The sequence below is a fragment of the Sinohyriopsis cumingii genome, chromosome 12, assembly GCF_028554795.1.
Source record: "Sinohyriopsis cumingii isolate HCF-2022 chromosome 12, ASM2855479v2, whole genome shotgun sequence".
NCBI classification, from domain to species: Eukaryota; Metazoa; Mollusca; class Bivalvia; order Unionida; family Unionidae; genus Sinohyriopsis; species Sinohyriopsis cumingii.
Window position 1 is genome coordinate 14,671,688 of NC_142972.1, and position 23,450 is coordinate 14,695,137.

General features: G+C 34.6%; 1 protein-coding gene across 1 annotated transcript in view; it reads right to left on the bottom strand.

The window, feature by feature from the left end:
* Positions 1 to 23,450, bottom strand: part of LOC149786027 (E3 ubiquitin-protein ligase TRIM71-like) — a 69,973-nt gene that overhangs the window by 14,685 nt on the left and 31,838 nt on the right. The window contains exons 2-3 of the mRNA XM_089976315.1: positions 10,303 to 10,407; positions 1,611 to 1,765 (exon numbers count right to left, since the gene is read on the bottom strand). Of these exons, the coding sequence (XP_089832441.1) occupies positions 1,611 to 1,765; positions 10,303 to 10,407 (260 nt within the window). The remainder of the gene's footprint in view (positions 1 to 1,610; positions 1,766 to 10,302; positions 10,408 to 23,450) is intronic.

Consider the following 23,450-nt stretch of genomic DNA (forward strand, 5'->3'; position numbering starts at 1 on the left):
AATTTGCACTGAAATTTGCTTGGAAGTAGTGTGCCTATTCAGTAAGTAGAGTATAAGAAAAAAAGAGCCAATTGCTGATCCAAAACCTAGGTTACATTTGAGAATGAAAGAAATACACTTGCCTGTAACTGCAGATTAAATAAATTCATATGCCCCAAACAATATATTTTAAAAATCAAAGCTATAGAGTAAATCAATAGCTACAATGCAGAGAAACAGATGACTCAACTGCACAGTATATATCTTGGCTTAGACCCATTTACGTATGTATGTATGTATGTATATATAGATATTTTTCTCAATGCATCTATAAGCCAGAATAAATAAGTAAAATTTCTAAACTATGTCTTAACAGCCATGCTGTTACATATGTTAACAGGTACATATATTTGGGTCATATTTTAAAATTCAATCAGTTGATGAAGATATGAGATATTACAGATTTTTCTGTACTCAACCAAATATACTTCTGTGTGAACCTAGAAATTGTTCTTTGAATATTAAAATTTGATTTAAATCTTGCTGCACAATGTATTGCACTTCTCTCTGGACAAATTTTAGCGAATGTATGAAAACAAGAGTTATTGGTTATAATAATAGTGTTCATTTTCTATTAAGCCTTCTAAGATGGAACAGTGCCTCTAACACGCTTGGAAACTATAAAGTATTTTGTTTTAAAGTAATGAGAAAGTATGTGTTCTCATTTACTGGACTGGGTAATGTAGTCATTCTACCAGAAATGTAAATCTTTGTGCCAGTGTGAAAGGTATAGTTCAATATTTTCATCTATTTGCCTGTGAATTAAAGCTATCTCAGCTGAAAAAGGTAATCCTTGAGAAAAGATACAAGTTACATGCCTTTTCATTAGGGTCTGGGGTCATTCAATATACAAATAGTCTGTAAAGTCAGGCAAACTTTCAGTTCATGTGTCATGGAGAATAGCCATATACAGTTTCTTTTAATTCCCTAATCATCACTGGCCTCTGAGTTGAGCAATTGGCTAATCCAGATATTGTTTTTGAAGTGTGAAAATATATTTCCAAACCTATCAAAGCAAACTAAAATTGGTGATTACTTTAAGTCAGCGATGAATTAATTTATATGATGTATTAAAAGAAGCAGGATACAGTAATATTGTGTGGAACATAAATTTGGGACAGACTAACATATGCATGCATTTTACTTTGTCGAATAGTGCATATAAAACAATCTTGCGAACATAATTAAAATAAAAATAATAATTCTGATAAGGATGTTCAGTGCATTGTATTTGTTAAAAGAAAAGAAAAACAATTCTGAAAGGTGAAACTGTACAGAGGTCACTTATGTACCAAGGCTTGTTTTGCCTTTTCAGATGGGTGGCATGTGTTGACACGTTTTACTGTTTGTAAGGTCATAGAAAATACTCACCTCCCCCTTCCTCAGAGATGTTTTAAGTGGCAGCTTATGTGTGATGACCGAAGGCTGACCATGACTCATTTACAAAAATTAAATAATGCATATGTATAATGTATATTCAGGAGTATCCAAAAGAATTATAAAAAACGAGTATGTTATGGATGGGGAATAATCAGTGATATTAAAAATGATAAGTGTGCTCTGTGTCTTACAAAGGAACCTCTTCTTCCTCATAGTTGATGAAATCAGGCTTTCCCTGTGTGGCTACAAGGCAGTCTGCAGTGAATGCCCACGTGAATTCTCCAAATGACACCGCCACATCCCCGTCTTGATCTATAGACTCCACCATACCCTTCTTACCAATCACCTAAAGGCAGTCAGAAAATTGTTACTGAGCTGATGTAAATAATGTCATAAAATTTCTTAATTTATATTGGGCATGATTTGTGGACTGTGGTGACAAATGTTCTCGTGTATTCTATGTTGTGCATTCATTTTTAAACTGTCTTTCAGTGAATATTGAATACCATCCAGCTGACTGGGTTGAATGTAATTTTATCATGCATGCCTTGTTCACTTAATTTTATTAAAAAAGGTTATGAAAATGACATTTCATAAACCCATTTCATATTTCTTATACGTCACTGGTTCAATACACAAATTATATCATGAGAGTGAAAGGTTCAGCATCAGTCTGATTGTAAATTACTAAATAATGACAAAAAAAAAGCAAATATATTCTAAGTCAATCTATAAAAACAAAGTGAAGTGAAGTGAACATGGTGAAAGGCATAACTTGAAACACAATCTATAAATTGTTGGAATGGAATATCTAAGACAGTCAGACTATAATAAATGATAAAGCTGTCTTTTACCCACAGATTTAAAACACTTGAAACAGACAAAATCAAAATAAAATTAAAAGCACACAACACCTTTCAGTTTCTTAAATTTTATTGCACAGAATGCTGTTATACAATGAATGTTAAATTTTTTAAGCTGAACATATTGCTTGCAAAAATTATCGAACTGGTTTCATAATTATTTATGTATGTTTTGACTCCTCAACAATGAATGGGCATTTCTAAGGAGGCAGGACTCTATTTCTACCAGTAAATTTCCCAAACCAAAAATGCAAGCTTACCACAAGCTTGCTGCAAGCTTACGGCAAGCTAGTTGAGGTTGTGCAAGCTAGTAAGGAAGCTCATGCCAGCTTGCAAAAGAAATTTGTTTAAGTCTGCAAGTATGTAAGCTTGCTGCAAGCTTGCAAAAATTCCAAGTCTGCAAGCTTGCAAAAGAAATGTTTCCAATTTAAGTCTGCAAGCTTGCAAAATCTGAAGTTTAAGCTTGCACAAGCTTGCAAAAGAAATGTTTCCAATTTAAGTCTGCAAGCTTGCAAAATCAAAAATTAAAGCTTGCAGAAAGAAATTTTACAAGTCGGCAAGCTTGCAAATTCTAAAATTCTATGTAAGCCTGATGTAAGCTTGCAGTATAATTTATTCAGTCATGACAGTTTAAAGTTGGCAGGTAGCTATATAGCTCCTGCATGAAATCATGTGCAGTAAGAAACAAGTCAAATTTAAATGTTACTTTGTTTTAATCCATAGCATCTAATTAAATATGTGTTTATACATTTTCAACTCTTACAGAAATGCTAAACAGTTGCTACGTGCATAAAATGTATTATTCCAACATTTGTCTGAACTTAAATAGGAACCTTATTAATATACATTTGAAATTAAACTGATTTCTTTTCCTTGTTTAATATAAAATGTAATTTATTTCTACAATGTCTTTTTTCCAATTGAATGATACATCTTGTTTAAAATATTAGCCAGGTTAGATAAACAATTGAGCTTTTGCATTTAAGAAATTCTTTAAGTGACTACACTGAATTGGCTATTTTGTCAGTGAGTGACATGGATTATAATCATAAAATAACTATTTCATCAGGAAGAGGCTGGAACCACTGTCGGACATTCGCGCATTAAGCATTGCAAAACTTCTGATTACATTCGTAAGAAATATGTTGTCCGTATATTGCTGGTTTGATTGGGATGATAGCACAACCTCAGTGGATTCCTTAAATATTATCAAGGAACCTAGAAAACCCTGGACAGAATACATACCAGGCGAAAAAAGTTATGGCAAAGTTGCCTCAGTTTGGGCTTTGGCATGGAGTCATTGTGGAAATTGGTGGCAAGTTCATGCGACACACACACACACTAATATATATATATATATATATATATATATATATAGTTTAAACTTTTTAACATACAAACTATAGTTGAATCTTTGTACGTTTAAACTTTAATATCCGCTATGGTAATCTGGACATATATTCCAACCACTGAGGTGGTTGCCATGAGATGAGTTTCATTATTGAACTTGAAGCCGACTACTGTGTGCCTAACTACGATACGGAAAGCAGTCAGTCAGGCTTATTGTGGATGTTGTGATAGAGATAAAATTAACATCTAATTTTTACTTAGATTTATACCTTCAATTTTTTTAAAATTACATATTTATTCCTTTTTTCAAAGTTCAATACAAACTGATCATAATTCTACCTTTTCTTGGTTGGAATTGCCCTCATGAAAAATAACCTAGGGTAAATCCGACTATTATACAGAACATTGCATACTATTGTTATTTGTCATAAAACTTGATCTCCAAAAGTCGGAAATTGACAACCAGTTATATTTAGATTTTAATGCTTGAACAACTCTCGTAATATATTAGGTTTAGTGGGAGAAAAATATAAATAGATCGAGACCTGATAATTACACAAAGTTCATTACTCCTTGAAATGCATTGTTCAAAAGACCTTGCTCATTGCATTGCACATAGTGGGTCCAACACTGGTTCATTTTTTTTTAAAAAAAGTTTCATTTCATTTCATCTCACATGAATTTGAACCAGTGAAAATTTTTCCTCATCCATATCGGTGCACATAAAGAAAGTACACACTACATTGAATTTCAGCAACATTATTCAGTCACTGCATATTTTTTATTTTATTGAATACAATTACATGTGCTTCTAATACGAGTCTCATAACATTGAATTTCATCATAATTATTCAACCTCTATAGTTCTATTAAATACGTGTTCCAAGATATTTTTCATGTCTTGACAACAGTCAAAATGCTGATCCTTTCAGGGATTTATGGGTAGTTTTTAGGTAAAAAGTTACTGCATGGTGCTCACATTACTTTCTAGTGAAACATTGTTGAAGTTTGAAATTTTAGACCAATATCCTTTACTAAAAGAAAATAAAGTAAATATATAGTGACATCAGTCCAGTACAAATTATCTCCATTTTAATTATGGAGTCTTTTTGGATGATATTACAACATGATTATGCTTTCATATACATGTATCTTGCTAATAGAATCGAAGTAGGAGTTGACTAAGAAGATGAATGAAAGGCAGAAAGTTCAAGCTGGATCTCAGACGTTGAAACAGATGGACTAGTCAAGCAGTGGTAAATTCAACAAAAAATCTTTCACCTGCATCTGAACTTAAATGTATTCAATGGCACCACATTTTATTAAATTACTTCAGCTTTACACCAGAGCAAGTAGAATCAGACAACTATTTTTGTAAATATTTATCACCATATATATATGTAATTCTCATGAAGTATAGCTAAATTTGGACTATAGATTTCACCTGTAAAACATGAACCCCAGTCAGTTAAATGCCAAGATAAGCCATTGACAATATTAGATAAGCCATACATTGAAAACATTCTTTAATGTCCACATAAGTACAGATACAAAATATGGTCATTGTTTTATTACAGGGGTAATAGTGCCAGCAATCCAAGAATTGTCAAAAATGGGTCAGCAAAGAGGTGTCTGAATGTTGAGGAAAATACTGTTGAAGTAAAAAATGGTAAGTATAGATCCAGTAATTGTGTAAACTAGTGCTGTTCCAATGATTGATTAAGCTGTTACAATTCTGGAGTTAATTGATTTTAAACATTGTTTTATTTGTTTCAGTTTAAATGTAAAATCCTTTGTAGCATTTGTAAACAATGACAAAAAAACCTTGTTGTCCTTCTGTACTTAATTTTACATGTAAGGATTTGGGGCACTATAACAATAATTCACTTACACAAGACTGATCAGCCATCGAAAAGCTGCTTTCATTTAACAGTTGTAGAACAAAAATAACAAAAAATGTAACATTTGTCAGGTTAAAGTATGTGAATCATTGAGAGATTACTCCTGTACATTTATCATTTTGAACTCTTGAGCAAAGATGTGCTGTTGTAGGGTTTAACGCCATTATTCAGCACAAAATAGGCTATACATGGCGGCCAATATTAATGGTGGAGGAAGAACCTGGGAAAACCCCGGAAAGAACCACCGACCCAAGATAGAAATAAGGAAAATTCAGATGTTGTGAACAGAATTGAAAAGTCATTTATTTCATGCATCTGACTATAATGATGGTTGTAGGCATGAAAAAACATGTTAATATAAAATCATGAAATGCTCAGATACATGTACAACAAACTTGGCTTTGTCAGGACTTCAAACTAAAAGTTTTAGATTTTTATATCTTGAGCAACTGCAGGAACATTTTCGTGATGTATTGCATCTAGTAAATTGTATTTCAGTGACCTGATAATTCAAATAACAAATATTAAGAAAGTACTACTAGTCTGCATTGCTAAAACAGTTTTCAAATCTTATTTATTTTTTTTACAGATCATGGCAGCAGAATTCTGCAAGTATTGTTAAACCAAAGGCAACTAGGCTGCAGTTTGAATCACCTTCATTTCATTCAAGGGCAAGCCATTCTGCTTCTAAAGCTCAGGAAATTCCTACTGTAGATAAGCCATTTGGAGCTGCAGCAGACACTGCATCCAAGAAATACGCATGGGAGGAAAACATTACGGTATTTTGTTTATTCATGTTAATTAAAAGTTTCAAGTAGCCAATGCACACAACGTTTCGGGACAAGTTCATTTTGGATTTTGGTCTTGATAAGGTGCAACTTTCTCAAATTATTTACTAATTTAAACTTGTGCTAGGGGCATTATTAAATGTAGAATTATTCATAACATTGCACAAACAGACTTGTTTAAACTGTTTGAAATTTTCTGTTCATTTATTTTCTTTGCTACTGAAGAGCCCCTTATAATTTTTGTATCCACAAAATGGAATAGGTCTGATCAATGCCTTATGCAGGACAAGTAAATGTAATGCTTTTCTACCCAATCCAACCTTATCAGAAGAAAATTGCTAAAATCATTAATTTTATTTTATTTTTCAGAGCACTGGAGTGAGACAATTCCGGTTGGCTGATACAGACTTATTAGTCACAACTGTCCCACACACTTCACATTGGAACACAACCAAGAAAGCTAGCAATCTCTTCTGGACACGCTGTTTACAAAAGAACAGTTGGCAACATCGAATGCGACAGGGACTCTAGTTGCTCACAACTCGTCAGTTAAGACAAGTGCCTTGCCAAATTTGGCAATACAGGCAATAAAGGGATTTGTTTTAAAACAGTTCAAGAAAGACAGTGGTGAGCCCTGTCTTTCTGAGGCAATCTTCAATGATGTATTAAATAGTAAATGTGCCACAGCTAGACGCAGTGTAAGACATTGAACTTGTGGAACTGAAAATTCTCTTCTGATTATCGATTTAGATTATTATAACTAATATTGATTATTATAAGTAATATTGTTGTTTTTTGTAACACTTACTTCACATGCTTTTATTTTTTAATTGAATATTAATAAATGATTTGATGGCTACTCATTTGTTGTGACAATGATTTTGTGCTAATTACTTCATAGCATATATCAACATTTTACTTTTAATATTTGATATTACTGGTACTTTTCACGCATCAAGGGTGAGAAATATGGCAGCAGTACAGGCCATGCAAGCTTGCCACAACCTTAAAAATAAGCTTGCTGCAAGCTTGCAACTGGGTAAGCTTGCCGTGATTTCAAATCTAAGCTTGCTGCAAGCTTACACAATAAGCTTGCCGCAACCTTAAAAATAAGCTTGCAGCTGGGTAAGCTTGCCGTGGTTTCGAATCTAAGCTTGTCATAAGCTTACATTGCAAGATTGCCGCAACCTTAAAAATAAACTTGCGATTTTGGTTTGGGATATAGCAATGTCTCAAATAAAATCTCTTCCCTATCCCACCCATCACTTAGGAAGGACTTCTGAATATAACTTGTTGCCAAGAAGAAATTAAAAAGGAAACATTTGTCCTTGTTTGTGAGAAAAACATTGCTTTGTAACCTCACTATTTGGCACAGTTCTGGGCAGGTACATGATATCAGTAATGGTAATTTTACCAATTATGATTGCAAATTGAAGTAAACCAATTGTTCCTAATAAAATAGGTTTCTTCAAGAATACTTATGCAATCATAATACCTTAAGAGAACTACCTACCTCACAAATCCAGCCCTCCCAGATACTACTTTAGCTAAGGGCAATAAGGCAAAGTAATCTCCCCATACCCATTAGAACTGGCAGCAAAGTCTAAGAACCTCTCAGTTACTAATGGATCGGAAGGCACACCATCTATGGATGTAAATACGAGGAGGCTGGGATGGTGTATTTTAATAATGAGTGGTTAAGTATTCTTGAAGAAACATTTTCCAAGGAAAAATTGGTTTCTTCTTTAAATATGTTACATTTACAGGGTAAATGAGTCATTCAAGTCCACTAGTATGAATACTCAAACCAGCTGTTCCATAAGTAAGTGAGCCTCAGTCAAGTCTACCAGTATGAATCCTCAAAACAGCTTTACCCATGTAAATGGGTTTGAGTCAAATCCATCAGAATGAATACTCCAACCAGCTGTACCCTAAGTGAGCTTCAGTCAAGTCTACCAGTATGAATACTCAAAATCCACCAATTTTGCTATTACTATTTTCAAGGTTAAAATAAAATTATGCATGATAATTTTTGGGAGAGTAGTTCTCAGCAACTTAAAATCGTAAGTTTTTGCCCCAATTTGTTAACACACTAAATAAAGTCAGTTACAGTTTGCATTAGAAACAGAAAGGCAATTCAATATGGCCCCAGGCATTTCACAAAACAGGCCATCTATAAATGATCACTGGCAGTTGCCATTTTAAAGATTATCAACCATAGTTGTACACAAACATCTCTGAAAAAATGGATTGAAAATTAAGATTTCTAAAGTTTATTTTATAGACATTAAATTAAATGTTGAAAATAATCAGAATCTGTGATATATAAGCCATGGTGCTATTCTTTAAACTGGTCAGTCCCTTATAAACCGCATTGTTGATACATTCAATTGTAAAATGTATTATGAAAAGAATAAATACATTGAATGTGATTGCCCCTTGATTTAATCAATGCTGAAAGTAATTTTTTTTTTAAACGGCTTTATAATAGATTAAAATTTGTAACATTTATGTCCAACATTTGACAGGCTTTAATCCCATGGGTCAACAAATTTCTTGCCTACAAATTGAGTCTAATTGCTAATTAGTTCTATATAAGTGAGAATTTAAGGGAGTATATATGGTAATATTAATAAAATACTGTGAAGCAATGACAGGTTTTCAAGAAATTTTAGACACATGATTTTTTTTTTATAGGGTAAAAATATGCTAGATTTTATATTTGAAACCTATGGATATGTTGCCGATTGCTATTCCACGAAAAAAAAAGCAATACTACACAGTAATAAACACATGTCAATAACACTTGTAGCCTTTCTACACAGCAATAAATGCGGGGGGGGGGGGGAGATTGATTGTGTTTTACAGCACAATAACAGTACATTATTTAGTGCCAAAACAATTGAAGTAAAGACATTAACAAACATGGCAATAACACTTGCACCTCCTGCTGATACCATGTGTCTATTTTATCTATGGTCCATCACAGCACAAGTACTGATGGCTAACTGTTCATTCCATATGAACATGGCATCACACATTAAGGCAGTTCATAACTGGAATTATAACTGTTCAGTCTGTATGAAATGGCAGTGCACATTATGGTGGTCCATAGTTGGGACTATATCTGTTCAGTGCTATGAAAATGGAATTGCACATCATAGTGGTCCATAGCTGCTACTAACTGTTCAGTCCATGTGAACATGGCATTGCACAATAAAGCAGTCCATAATTGGAAATATAACTGTTCAGCCTGTATGAAATGGCAGTGCACATCATAGTGGTCCATAACTGGGACTATAACTGTTCAGTTAATATGAAAATGGTGATTCACACTACAATTTGTCCATAGTTCCAATTCTTCAGTCTGCATGAAAATGTCAGTGCACATAGTGGTCCATGGTTGGGACTATAAATAAGCATATTTTAATAAAGAAAAGAATATTACTCAGGTTGTGCATGAAGGCTTCAGTTGTCTTTGACAGTAGCTTTTTAATCTACATGTTTAATACATGCAAGCGTTGCAAACCACAGAATTTTGGCATAAAACAGTATACAATATAATAAATAAAGACTTAATTGTAACTCGCTTATGTGCATAAACTTTAGCCAGGTTCTGAATTCTTGCACATTTTTTGTGACAAAAGTTCAAAGTCCTGAGTGGTTCTGACAACTAAGTCATTAAGTCCTGTCAGTGGTGTTAGTTTGGATGGATAGACAGACACACAGATAGTACACATTGGTCTAGTAAATCATTTTTGTTCAAACAATACATAGGAAATTAAATTCATACACATGAACTCAAAATCAAATTATAGCATGTTGCTGCTGTGATTTCATGGCACAGGATATAATGTAAATTTGTAAGCTCTTGGAAGATAGTGAACACATGACGAGTATCATCATGGGGCCATTTGTTTGCTACTTTTCTATTTATATGAAGATCAATTACAGTCATCTAGAATACAATGGGTTACTGACCCTGGACATTATTGGATTCCATCCCACTCGCTCTTCCTGCATCTTCATGACAGACTTGATATTGTCTAGGACCTGTACCACCTGACCTGGTGTAAACTGCGTCACCTTTATGATGTACAAAACAGTATATAATTTCATAATATATGAAATTTATCATACACATAAAAAGCATTATGATACATCCAGCATAAAAGAGTCCTTATGGGAGAATATATATATATTTCAAGTTTCTAATTATGCATTATCAATTATTTGGTGATATAAATTTTAATGCACTATTGTATTCAATATATATTTCTTATGCCTGTATTGAATATTCGCTTCGTCTTTACTTCGGCCCTGAATAGTTGATTAAATGAGGTATAAATATTCTAGCAGTTCCTCCAACATGCATACCAAGTGAACATCTATGCAGTGCTGCCGGCAACACCTTGTCAAACAGATGTCTTCTGGCAGACATTGGCCTACCTACCTATTTTGAATAAAGTCATAATATCATGTTTTATGTAATCATCATGTTTGTTAGATCACAAGTCTAATATGATATCAATGCTTTAGGTCCAGATGGCTTACACCATAAATTGAGAATTCGGCAGTTCAAGTTACAGCCATCTTAGCACCTTAGCTCCTGCTTGTGTGTAGAAAGATTGATAGATGCACACACCTTATGAATATTAATCACAACTGTAGTAAATACAGTGAAAAGTATACAATATCAAAGTTTATGTAAGCCTACATCAGTAATCTTTCATCACTGTCTGTTGACATTCATTTAGACAAAAGTGAATGTTAGCATTCATTCTGATCCAAGTGTGTGTTAACATTCATTTGGAGCCAACTGTCTGTTAACATTCATTTGGACCAGATACAGTGTAATATACATACATACATACTTCAAACGCCAAGCGAAATTAAAAATATTGCATATTCATGCTACATTTTACTAGACACATTTGTCTACATCACCTACCAAAACCAGAGTTTTGCATGATAATATTTTGCATGCAACAGGAGCTTGAAACACCATTTTACTTATTAAAAGATATTGCATTTGATTAAAGCTCATTTGATCATTGAACAAAATTAAGCTAGCATCAGGCTTAAGGAAGTTAATAAAATTCTGCAAATATTACATGCTAAGAATCTAGATGGAATATCAGTTTAATTATTTCTTTTACGGGAAATGTTTTATGCAAGTGTGTGTGTTGTCTTTTACCTCCTTTCAAACTTGGTTTATCACTGCATTGCATATTTTATGTTATGATTCCACACAGAATATATACATCCCATGTATGGTCATTTTAAGTGTAATGAATCTCTCAATCTCTTGGTCTCACTTGTTTAATAAAACAGGTTTTGAGAAAAAGACCATTGTTTTGATATGCATACCGGTTATATTCTGAGTTATGATTATAAGTTAGGCAATCATTTATTAGTAGTAGTAGTAGCAACTCCTGATATATATGTGCCAGAAAACTGTCTTTGCAAAGCATTGAAAGCTATGCACAGCTTGAAGCAAAGACTTTCAAACATTTGCATCATACCTTTTAGCTTGACTGAGATGTCTCTTTGACTCGAAGGTAGCTTCCATTCTTGATTACGGTACAAACGTTTGTGGGGTTTAAGACGCCAATGATACTGAAAAGGTTTGTCATTTTGTATTTATATTCTTGGTGTGTGTGTTTTTTTATTTTTAATTTAGCTTTAACAATTTTTCAGTCATATCGCTACGATGTCTGCAGCGTGGCACTTTATAGTGATGTCTAGCGCTGGGGCATCATGTCCCACTCAGTCACATTATCCTAACACGAGGCCGACCAGTCCTAACACTAACCTCCTAATGTTGAGTGTCTAGTGACGCAGCTGTTAGTACCATTTTTATAAGTATTGGGTATGACTTGGCCGGGGTTATAACCTGTGACCTTCCACATCCAAGGCGGACGCTCTCACCGCCACAGGGGCTCGTTACAAAGAAAATTTGGAGTATCCGTCCTTGAATCAAGGGATGGGGGTTCTAACCTGTATTATATTGTTACAGGTTAGAATCCCCATCCCTTGATTCAAGGACGGATACTCAATTTTCTTTGTAACGAGCCCCTGTGCTCACCACTAGGGCACTGGAGCGGTCTCTTGGTATATGCAAGTCTACTCCAAATGCATTTGCATATGATGAATTGGGAAGAATTAGTATGCAGAATACAATACATAAAATTATGTTGGATTAGAATTTTAAAAACGCAAGATATCCTGAACAAGGTTACAATTTACAATTAAGATCGGGAGAAAATTGTGATTGCTTGGCAAACAATGCTGAAAAGCTTATATTTAGATATGGATCTGACAATGTTTAGTGTAATCAGGGTGTAAATAATTAAAATAAATTTTTTAGACTGTTTAGACGAGACTAAACGGATACATTTATATAGCAAAGTAAGGTTTCGACTCTACTTTTTCACAAGGTCTTCATCAGAGATGTTAAGATATTTTAATTCAAACACGTCGGGATAAGATTAAATCAACTGAAAGAATGCGTTTCTATAGGTTATTGATAAAAGAATTCATCTGTCAAAGATATCTACAATTTTTAGGAGATATAGATTTTTGTTACATGATCACTATGCTTAACGCAGGTAACTTGCAAATCAGATGTAGATATAAAAAATATTTAAGAAAAATTGTGTCAAATCTAACACCGGTGCAATTTTATTACTACTTGTCCGCTTTATTAAAATTTACGAATGATTTACCTACCTTTCTATATGAAAATCCAGCTTTCGAAAATTTAGAGCTTTTATAAAAATTGATACTGCGAAAATTCTTACGACTAACTTAACATTGTTTACTATAAGACTTAAACATTAGACGAAGCGTTTTATCATCAACATTTGATATAGAACTAAATTAACAGCACAAAACTTTTCCTTCCATGAAGGCTTGATTTAATTTATGTTGTGTGATTACTGTAATACATATATTTCTATTTCACCCAATTCGAAAAATACAATAAGGATTACTTGCACGTATAACACTTCCAATAGATAAGATGTACTTCTGTTATTCTTGAAGACAACCGTTTGGTACCGCACAATTTATAGATATGTATCATGGGTCAGTTAAATTACATGACTAGATAAATGATTGTAAACAAGTGCTGGTAGAATATATCCAGTTACTACATGGCCCAAGCATTCCAAGTTAGAATATGCTATACTACACTTGGATGGTCTCGCTGTGAGATTTGCCTTGCGGAGTCTGTCGAACAGACCGAATAATAAAATAATATGCTTTTCCCCAGGTATGCGTATATACAAAAATATCGTCGACGAAACTATCTACATTCTTCATGTATTTCAACAATTTTCGTACACAGGTAACAGACTTTCGCTCAAACATCGATAATGACGTTAACAATAACAAAGAAAACAAGTACGCTTAAATAGCGATAATGACGTGAGCTTAGATGGCTATAAGCTATAATGATGGTATTTCTGGTTTTATAGCAATGATATTGGGTATTTTATGAGTAGTGATCACGATATGTAACCCAAACGGTGGGAGATAACCTGGTGTCCAAAATGACACTCACAGGGTACCTTCAGTCCCACCACTGTCGAATGGTGAAGTAGCCACCACGCATGGTGAAGTAGCCACCACGCATGGCCCGCCACTCCCAGCCTACCCATGGATCCCTTGGACCTTGCAAGCCCGTTGGTTCCGGAGCCCTGGTTCCTCTACACGAGATAACCCCAATCTCCCTAAGAACCTAACGTCACCACCGACAGCAGCACAGTAGGTACATATCAAGTCACAAACAACCACCACTCGACAACCAAACCAGCTCCATCGCTAAAACCTCCTTTAACCCAGTTTCACAGCTGGCAACACGAACACCAACAGCTCTACAGTGGCCCAACAAATACGGACAGTCACTGGCTTTCTCATTGGCTCCATCACATCACATCAGACAGTGAAGTTCAGACAAGACACATCGTCTGCTCCTCCTGAACGAATAATATCTCGCCCTCATACCCAAACATTTTTCTCAACTCCACTAGATCTTTTGAGTGACGACATAATAAATACTGTTGATAACACAATCATAAGTACACTATCATAACACCTACAATTTTAGGAATACACGAACCGACCGTATATTCCTTCAAATATACGCAATATGTATATATAATAAACAAATGGAAAAAAGAAAGGAAAAAACGGAATACGAGTGCGGTATTCACTCACCCCCCTGAATTATCTCGGGAATGTCACAATCTGAAACATAACTAAAAAAATCCTACCGGAGTCAAGATCTATGCAAACTAACGTACCTACTCCTCCTAATCCAATAATGCTCCTCCTAATCCAATGATCCCACTTCTGACACCACTTGTCACAGGATTAAGCCGGGTTGGGAGTGGATTATTGAAGACACCAAAAGCAACTGTGTTTACAAGATGTTTATTTATAAACGCAATTTAAGTATAACAAATCTGATACCATTATAAACAAAAAGATAAGGAAAATTTAAAGTTCCTAACATGGAACTATCATCAACAAATAACTCATTTAACGAATGGAATTTCAAACCAAACGTGAAATCCTATCACCGATCAACAAAATAAAAGTGACCTACACCCCAATATAAAGAGTCTTGAATGTATAGTTCAAATAAAGATTTAGAAAAGCAGGTAAATTTTAACTATCGTTCATAAAAAGATATTGAAAAGCAGTGTAAATTACGAACCTATCGATCGCTCATAACGATAGGAATGAATGAAATTACGAACCTATCGATCGCTTATATAACGATAGGAATGAATGAAATGACGAACCTATCGATCGTTCACATAACGATATAGCAATACGTGTAATTATGAACCTATCGATCGTAAACCGATATTGAAATAGGAATAGGAATGAATCAAATGATGCACGTATCGATCGTTCATATAACGACAGAATAGGAATGAATGAAATTATGAAATGCAATTGTGGAAATAACATGAAACACTATCGTGGCGCCCATTTGACAACCAAGATGTTAACTCCGGTTCCACGCGCTCAAGTAAATGGCCAGAGAAGCACCCACGCATGGTCCGCTCCTCTCAGTCTGCTGAAGAATCCCTCACATCACAGACCCGAGGGTCGCGAAGACCTGGTCCCTCGCATCGAGAAAACCAGTCCACTCTTCCGATCCAACGTCACATGAAACCCCCCAGAGTTCTGTGACTCAACATCAAACGATGTACAAGCATGGCAGGCATGTATAAAACAGCTCTACAGCCGGTGACTCCACATCAAACCATATACAATGCATGGCATTTAGGCAGCTAAAATCATAACTAAACCGCGTAGTACATGACACGGTTAAGTAGTTCTGGACTGATATATGTAGCGCATGCGCACACATGAATTCGTTACACATTCCATTAATCGTTTAATGCATGCATCGTATAATTAAATATCAATTTGTCTGTTCAGTTACAACAAATTGCTAACTCGAACCAGACTATAAAGTATTTCTAATATGACGTTGTATAAACTAGGTATTGACTCTCCGTAGAATTTAGAATAAATATATGTTTCCTGCTCATTAGCTACTGCATTCAATGAATATGTTTGCAGATACAAGTCTTTTTAAAACATTAATTAAGGTTCTAAAACATCTAAAGTATGAAAACAATTCAGTCATATAAACGAATAGTAATAAAGAAAATTTCATTACCTCTACAGCTGGAGATTTGCTTCCGTAAAGGTGTAAGCTTCCTGACAAGACTCTGCGTAATGTGATTTAGTTATAAAGAATTTGCTTTATAAGTACACTAGCTGTGACAGATATGCGAAGCTAGGTACTTAAGTTTCCCGTTGTAGGCGATTTGTTCGTGCAGCATGGTCTGAGCTTCGCTCAGGATTTCGAAATAACTAAGCCGAAAATATATACCACCCTCGGGTGACGCTGTACGCGGCAAAGAAACCCGAGTACATTTTTGACAACATATACATATTGATATAACTCCTACACAATTTCGTGACATTGGTTTATTTACTTCAAGAGCAAAACGTGTTTAGGCTGTATGATCAGATGCTAGATTTTTTTATCATCATGATTTCTCTACTTGAAGCTGTCAGTACAGGTCTTATGTTACAGGTTTAGGCTCTAATAAACAGTAACAAAAGAAAGAGTGAAAACAACAAGCTTTTAAAAATTTAACAAATAATTTATTTCCCTTGAAAAACACTGTAAAAATAAAAAATAAGAACTTACGGTTTTAAGAATCAAATCCAAAAATAATCAAGGAATAATCCATGAACTAAATTTTAGAAGTCCTAATAATGAAATGTTCTAATGAATTCAAGTTCTAATGAATCTAATGAATCCCGATGAAAAATCCAAAATGTAAGGCGATGACGTATACTGTAGTCAGTATGGTGCTGTAGTGTCTACAGTTCTTTGTCATTCCACATACAATAATAGTCTGCTGTTTGAATTTCCGAATAAAATTTAAAGAAATATCTTTGTCCAATAATTCCAGGAAAATGAAATAATCTTTTAGAATCCCAATAATTTGAACAAAAATTAAAATGTAACTCCAAACTGGTCACAAACAAACTCTTTTCCAGTGTCCAAGGTAAAAGCCCAACTGAGATTATTTCTCTATAGACAAAGGTTATACAGACAAATCATACGCAAAACAGATACCCGTATGAGGGTCACGTGATCACATTCCAGAACATTTCAGAAGGTATTCACATGTAAAAGATGTGAAATAATACGTTGTTATACACGGGAAAGTGCATCTGCTATTAAATTATCTTAACCCTTGATGTGCATGATTTCAATATCATATTGCTGTAATAACAAACTCCAACTTAGTAGTCTTTGATTTTTCTTTTTCATCTTGCCGATGAAAGTAAGGGGTTGTGGTCAATAAACACAATAATCGAAGAAGGAGCTGAACAAATGTTAACTTCAAAATGTTGTAATGCCAGTATAAAAGCAAAACATTCCTTCCCGGTTGTTGAATAATTTCTTTGGTGCTTATTTAATTTCTTAGAAAAATAGCGCACTGGATGACCAATACCATTTTCGTCTTCTTGAATCAAAACTGCTCCAACCCCAACATCACTTGCATGAACAGACAATTTAAATGAGTGGCTGAAATTTTGAGCTATAAGAATTGGCACGTTTTTTAGTATGGCTTTTAACTTATCAAAAGCCTCCTGACATATTTCAGTCCAAAGGAACTTGTTTTTCTTACTCAATAAATTTGTCAGGGGTTCAGCAATTATAAAAAAAATTGGAACAAAATTTCCGACAGTATCCAGCCATACCTATAAATCGTATCAGTTGATTTTTATTAACAGGCACAAGGAATTCAGAGAAAGCCTTGACCTTACCATCTATAGATTTAACTTGTCCATGTCCCACGATATGTCCTAGAAAAGTTACACTAGCACGGCAGAACTCGCTTTTGGATAAATTAATTGTCAAACCTGCATCAGTGAGTCTGTCAAAGAATTTCCGAATCATTCTAAATGTTCTTTCCAGGTTTGTGGTAGATGATGACACCATCGATGTAAGCATCACAATTGTCTAGACCAGAGATAATCACATTCATGATACATTGAAAAGTACTTGGCGATCCTTTCATCCCAAACGACATTACTTTATATTGATAAAGGCCATCTGGAGTCACGAATGCCGAAATTTCCTTTGCTCTTTCTGTTAATGGAATTTGCCAAAATCCTTTCAGAAGGTCAAATTTGGTGGCATACTTGGCATTTCCGATATTATCAATACGGTCATCGATTCTTGGTAATGAAAATCAATCTGTTTTTTCACACTATTCACCTTCTTATAATCATTGCACATACGGAAAGTTTTATCTGGTTTTGGAACAAGTATGCATGGTGAACTCCAGTCACTTTTACTGGGCTCTATAAAATCATTATCCAGCAAATACTGAATTTCTTTTTTCAAGTATTCCTATTTAAGAGAGAACATCCTGTACGGGTGTTCTTTTACAGGTTTGAAATTTACAATTTCAACGTCATGGAAAATTTTGTTTGTCTTTGAACGAACATCTGCAAATAAGTGCTCATATTTGAATAATAACTGTTTAAGTTCATTTCTTTCTTGCTGTTGCAAATGTGAAAGTTTCTGGTCCAGATCTTTCATCATTTTTTAATTCCGAAGATTTTTCACTCCAGTATCAGTGTAAAACGATGATATTCCTTCACTTAAATCTTTACTGAGTGGGACAGGTACAACTAAATTAATTGCATGTTTAACCTGGCTATCTCTTTCAATATACCTATAATTTATTTAGATCCCAGAAGCACTAATATTATAATTTAACTGATTCATTTTTTTCTTAACCTTGTAAGGGCCGTAATATCTAATCTGAAGTAAATTTTGAAGAATGAGCAAAAGAGACAGAACTCTATTATCAGTCTCAAAAGATCTCTCAATTGTAGTTCTGTCAAACCAAAATTTCACTTTTAACTTGAATTGCTGGATGCCAAATTCAAGCATAATAGGCTGGAAAGTTCCAGACCTAAAATTTGACCCTTGACCAGATTGGACAGATTTGGAAAGGCCAAACTGAGTAAAAAACTTTATTAAAGCTTTAACTATTGTTTTAGATTTAATATTCCTTAAACAAATTGCATCTGGAGACCTTGTTGACGCACACATAATGGGAAGGAACAATTGAGTAAAAATCATAAAACTTTATCAAAGCTTTTACTATGGTTTTAGATTCAATATTCCTCAAAGGAATCGACTCTGGAAACCTTGTTGACGCACACATAATGGTCAACAGGTATTGGCTATCTGACTTGGTCTTAGGTAAAGGACCAACACAATCTACCATAATTCTACTAAATGGTTCATCAAAGGCATGAATAGGTTGTAGATAAGCCTTATGTATCTTCTGATTGGGTTTTCCTACCATTTGACAAGTATGCCAATATTTACAGTATTTACAAACATCACTTTTGATTTTTGGCTAATAGAAGTGAGTCAAGATCCCTAAATGACCAACCAAAGGGAGTTTCATGGGCCAGAGTAAGTATTTCCTGTCTGTGAGGATTTGGGACTACAATTTGATTGTTCACTGACCACTCATCACCAGCAGGTACCTTAGGAGGTCTCCATTTTCTCATAAGAATTCCATTTTTAATGAAATAACAGACAGGTACTTCAGTTTCACTAATGGCCCTTTGAAACAAACAGGAGATCTCAGGATCTTTTTCCTGTTCGACGACAAGAGATTGACATTTGTCACCTTGATTAGAATAAAGAGAATGAGTCGTTAAAGAAAATCACTGTGATCAATACCTTCTGATTGATCGAAAGAAGGAGTGAAAGTGACCTCATCAAAAAACCTAACCAATATATGCGTCAGCTAAAGGAATACTTTACTTATCAACATCATTCTCAAGAGCTTTCTATGCCATAGCTCTGGTAACTGCACAAACTGGTAATAAATCAGGGAATTCTTTTCAATTGGGTCAACTTTCTGATCCAAGCAAGACTTGTCAGTTACAAGTGCATTATCCACAACCTTGTCTCCAGCTAGGTCGTTGCCTAGCAATACTTGAATGCCCTCAATGGGTAAAGCAGACACTGTGCCGACTGTCACTGGACCTGATACTAAGTCTGATAACAAATTTACAGAATGGAGAGGAACATTACCAAAGCCGCACTCTACTCCCTGAATAAGAACACTATCATTAGAAGAAGACTTCTCAGCAAGAGGCAAAGTACCTGACAGTAATAGACTCTGAGAAGCTCATGTGTCCCTTACAATTTTAATAGGGATATGATTGGCAAAATCACCAAAGAGTGATACAGAACCCTTCGATATGAATAGTTCATAATTCTTCACAACAAAATCAGACTGCGGTTTATTAGACCCAACAAATGTATTGCTTTGAATATATGATCGTGACCTTGACCTCTTAGAAATAAGAGCATTTGAAATAGGTCTGTATTGATTCTGATGCCTATTTTTCAATCTGTAGCAATCAGAAATAACGTGTCATTTCTTCTTGCAATAGGTACATGTACGAAGAGACAAGGATCTTTGGTCAAGCTTATCTGAAGCTTGATTTTTAAAAGTTGTGTCTGTTTGGGAATTAGAAGGGCTTGTATTAGGCTAAAATAGCTTTCTCCTAGAAGACTGTTGAGTGGAAGTCTTATTTACAAAAGGAACTTTATGCGTTAAAGAATACTCATTAGCAGCACGATCAGCATTTTCCAAAGTTTCGATCTTATTCTCGTCAAAAACAAGTCTTAATGTCACTGTGGTCACAGTTCTTGAACTCTTCAAGTATCAAATTCCTAGTAAACTAAACTACATTAATTTGACATGTAATGAAATTAAAAATAAAAAGACTTTAAAACTTACAAACAATTAAATTAAATCAAATATAAATTAAATCAAATACACACAACACAGGAAATACAATGAGTAGCAATATGTGGCTCAATGGCTTTAAAAATGTCACTCTGGCTTCTGACGGATTCCATTTATCATTTAGGTATTAATTTTTTTTCAATCTAAAATTGCGGTTCTATGACAGCTATGTGAATTTAACTTTGAAGTTATAGATTTTATTTCATAAATGACACTATAACCTTAAGTAGTAACATGTGACACTTGGAGGTAAAAGATGTTGTTCTGATTTAACACAATTTTAGTATATACATGTCGGCCAGTATATATGTTGGAGGAAGCGCCTGGAAAAAAACAGTAACAAGGGGAAATTTCACACAATTCGATACCTTTAACATTTTCTGCAACTTGTTGAATTCTATTGACTCTAGATTACATTATTTTCTTAAAAACTGTCTCAGGTGTATACTGAAGGTAATATGAAATTATTTTTATATAAAGATCTTTTATAATTTACTGATTTCAAATTTATTAGTAGACTATTGTTGTATAACGAATTCACCAAGTTTTAATGCCTTTGGTACTCGTGTTTATTATCGAAAAACATTGTTTTATTATATACAAAAAAATTGAAGGGGATAGCAGCAGAGAGGATGAACCAACCTCATTTTGGAAGCGTCGTCGTTGAAAACTAAAGCCTTTATGAAAACGAAAAAAATTTCGCCGATAACATGAAACCGAAGCCTCTAACTTTCAAAAGTCTCTCCAAGAGTCTCACTAGGGAGTTCGCGTTTACTGCCGTGACGCCTCATTGAGGTCGCACCCTCTCTGCTGCTATCCAAAATTTTTATCAAGTCCGACTCGGTATCTCGACCGCGGGTCATGCAAGTTTATTGTTATAAATCCATACGGGGTTGACTGTGTCCGTGAAAAGAAATTTTTAAAACGATTATAATCCATATCACCGTTACACCAAGTCTGGTGAATATTTCGTAACGTATGCGTATCAACTCCGTTAAATACAACTAAAATATTAAAGTTTTCTCTGATAACTTTTGGTATTTGCATATACCGATGAGTAACATAAATCACGTCTGTGTTTTTATGTCTGCCGAGTGAAAATATTCTGGCGGGATTTGACTGTTTATCCAGCATCACATCATCGTATACAACAAAATTATTGATAAATCCATCAAGGTCATCAACGGACAGTACTTCATCAATGTCGGTAATAAAATCAATAACATCATCGTTTAACAACTTTGCACTTTCATCAAAATCCTTAAGTACTTCGTAACATCTTTGATCATCAACTGACGGGGCAACTAAATACAATTTATTCCATCTGATCCACCTCATTATTAGATTAAGTAACAGTTGTGTTTTACCAGACCCGGACGGTCCAATTATAATCATTCAGACAGAATTTTGTAGCGCTGGATGATGTTTAACCGGTTCTCGCTTTTTTGTTGCCGAAAAATCAATTACATCCATATACTTATAATATGGATCTATACTGTGCAAAATGCAGGACGCGTACTCCCACAAGTGGACTAACAACTATCACAACAAAGAACAAACGACAAGCACGTACGGGCAAGTGTGAACGTTGTGGTACAAAAAACAATTTAAGTTTGTTTCCGCTGACAAATCAACAGAACAGCCAAATTGTTAAAAAAAAAAGGAGGTGATATTGCCGCTTCGTTAGGAAAATTACTAGGAACTCCGTGGGCCAAATATCCAGGAGAAAAACATCTTCCAGGATTAAACTACTGCGGTCCTGGTACCAGACTTGATATCAGACTCGATAACCAAGATCAGCCAAGGCCTGGTGAGTATCCAGTAAACGCTACTGATAAAGCGTTTCACGCTCATGATGTAGCTTATAAAAGAAAAGATCTTCAGCAGCGACATATTGCAGATGTGAAATTCATTCATGCGTTAAATTCCGTAAAAAATAAATCTTTCAAAGAATCATTAGCTAATTGGTTGATGAGATCTGCAATGAAAGGTAAGCTAGTATTAGGAGCTGGTAATTAATCATCCGATTATAAAAAATAATGGAATCCATTTATTATAGCCCAAGAGGATACTGGAGGGGTAGAACAGCGATTAGCAAACTCGATTAGTAATGTGACTGTAAGATATTTATAAGAACCCGGTGAACTTGAAGGCGGTAAAAAAAAAGAGCGACTGATCCGATCTGGAGTATTACAACACAAAATTTCTAGCGTGGTAATCTCTACGGGTAGACCCGCAATCTACAGACTAAATTCAACGGCTCCTCAACGTGGATTTACACGTGAACAATTACAAGTAATTCCTGAAGACACACAGTTACCACCGCATTCACTTTTATAAACTAGCACCTCGACGTCGGTTACATTCAAGAAAGGCCAGCGTCACATTTTCGCGTGTATGACCTAGACTACTATCATTTCTATCAACGATAAATTGTCTTGGATCTGTATTTGAATATCGCCACAACATTACTGTGTTACTGCTCGCACAATGATTATTTTGCTGTTCCTTTAATATCATGATAAGTTCAACATCTAAGTCAAAGTCACGTGTTTTTTGTGTCACATTGTTTATAAAAAAAAACTTTAAAAAAATTCCTTACTAATATATCGCTACTAACTTTGTTAATTGTGCTAGTAGTTTCTTTAGCGTCTATGACAATTCTCCGCAGCTGAGACATTCTTCTAACTCGTAACACTGCCAGATAAACTAAGTTTGACCATT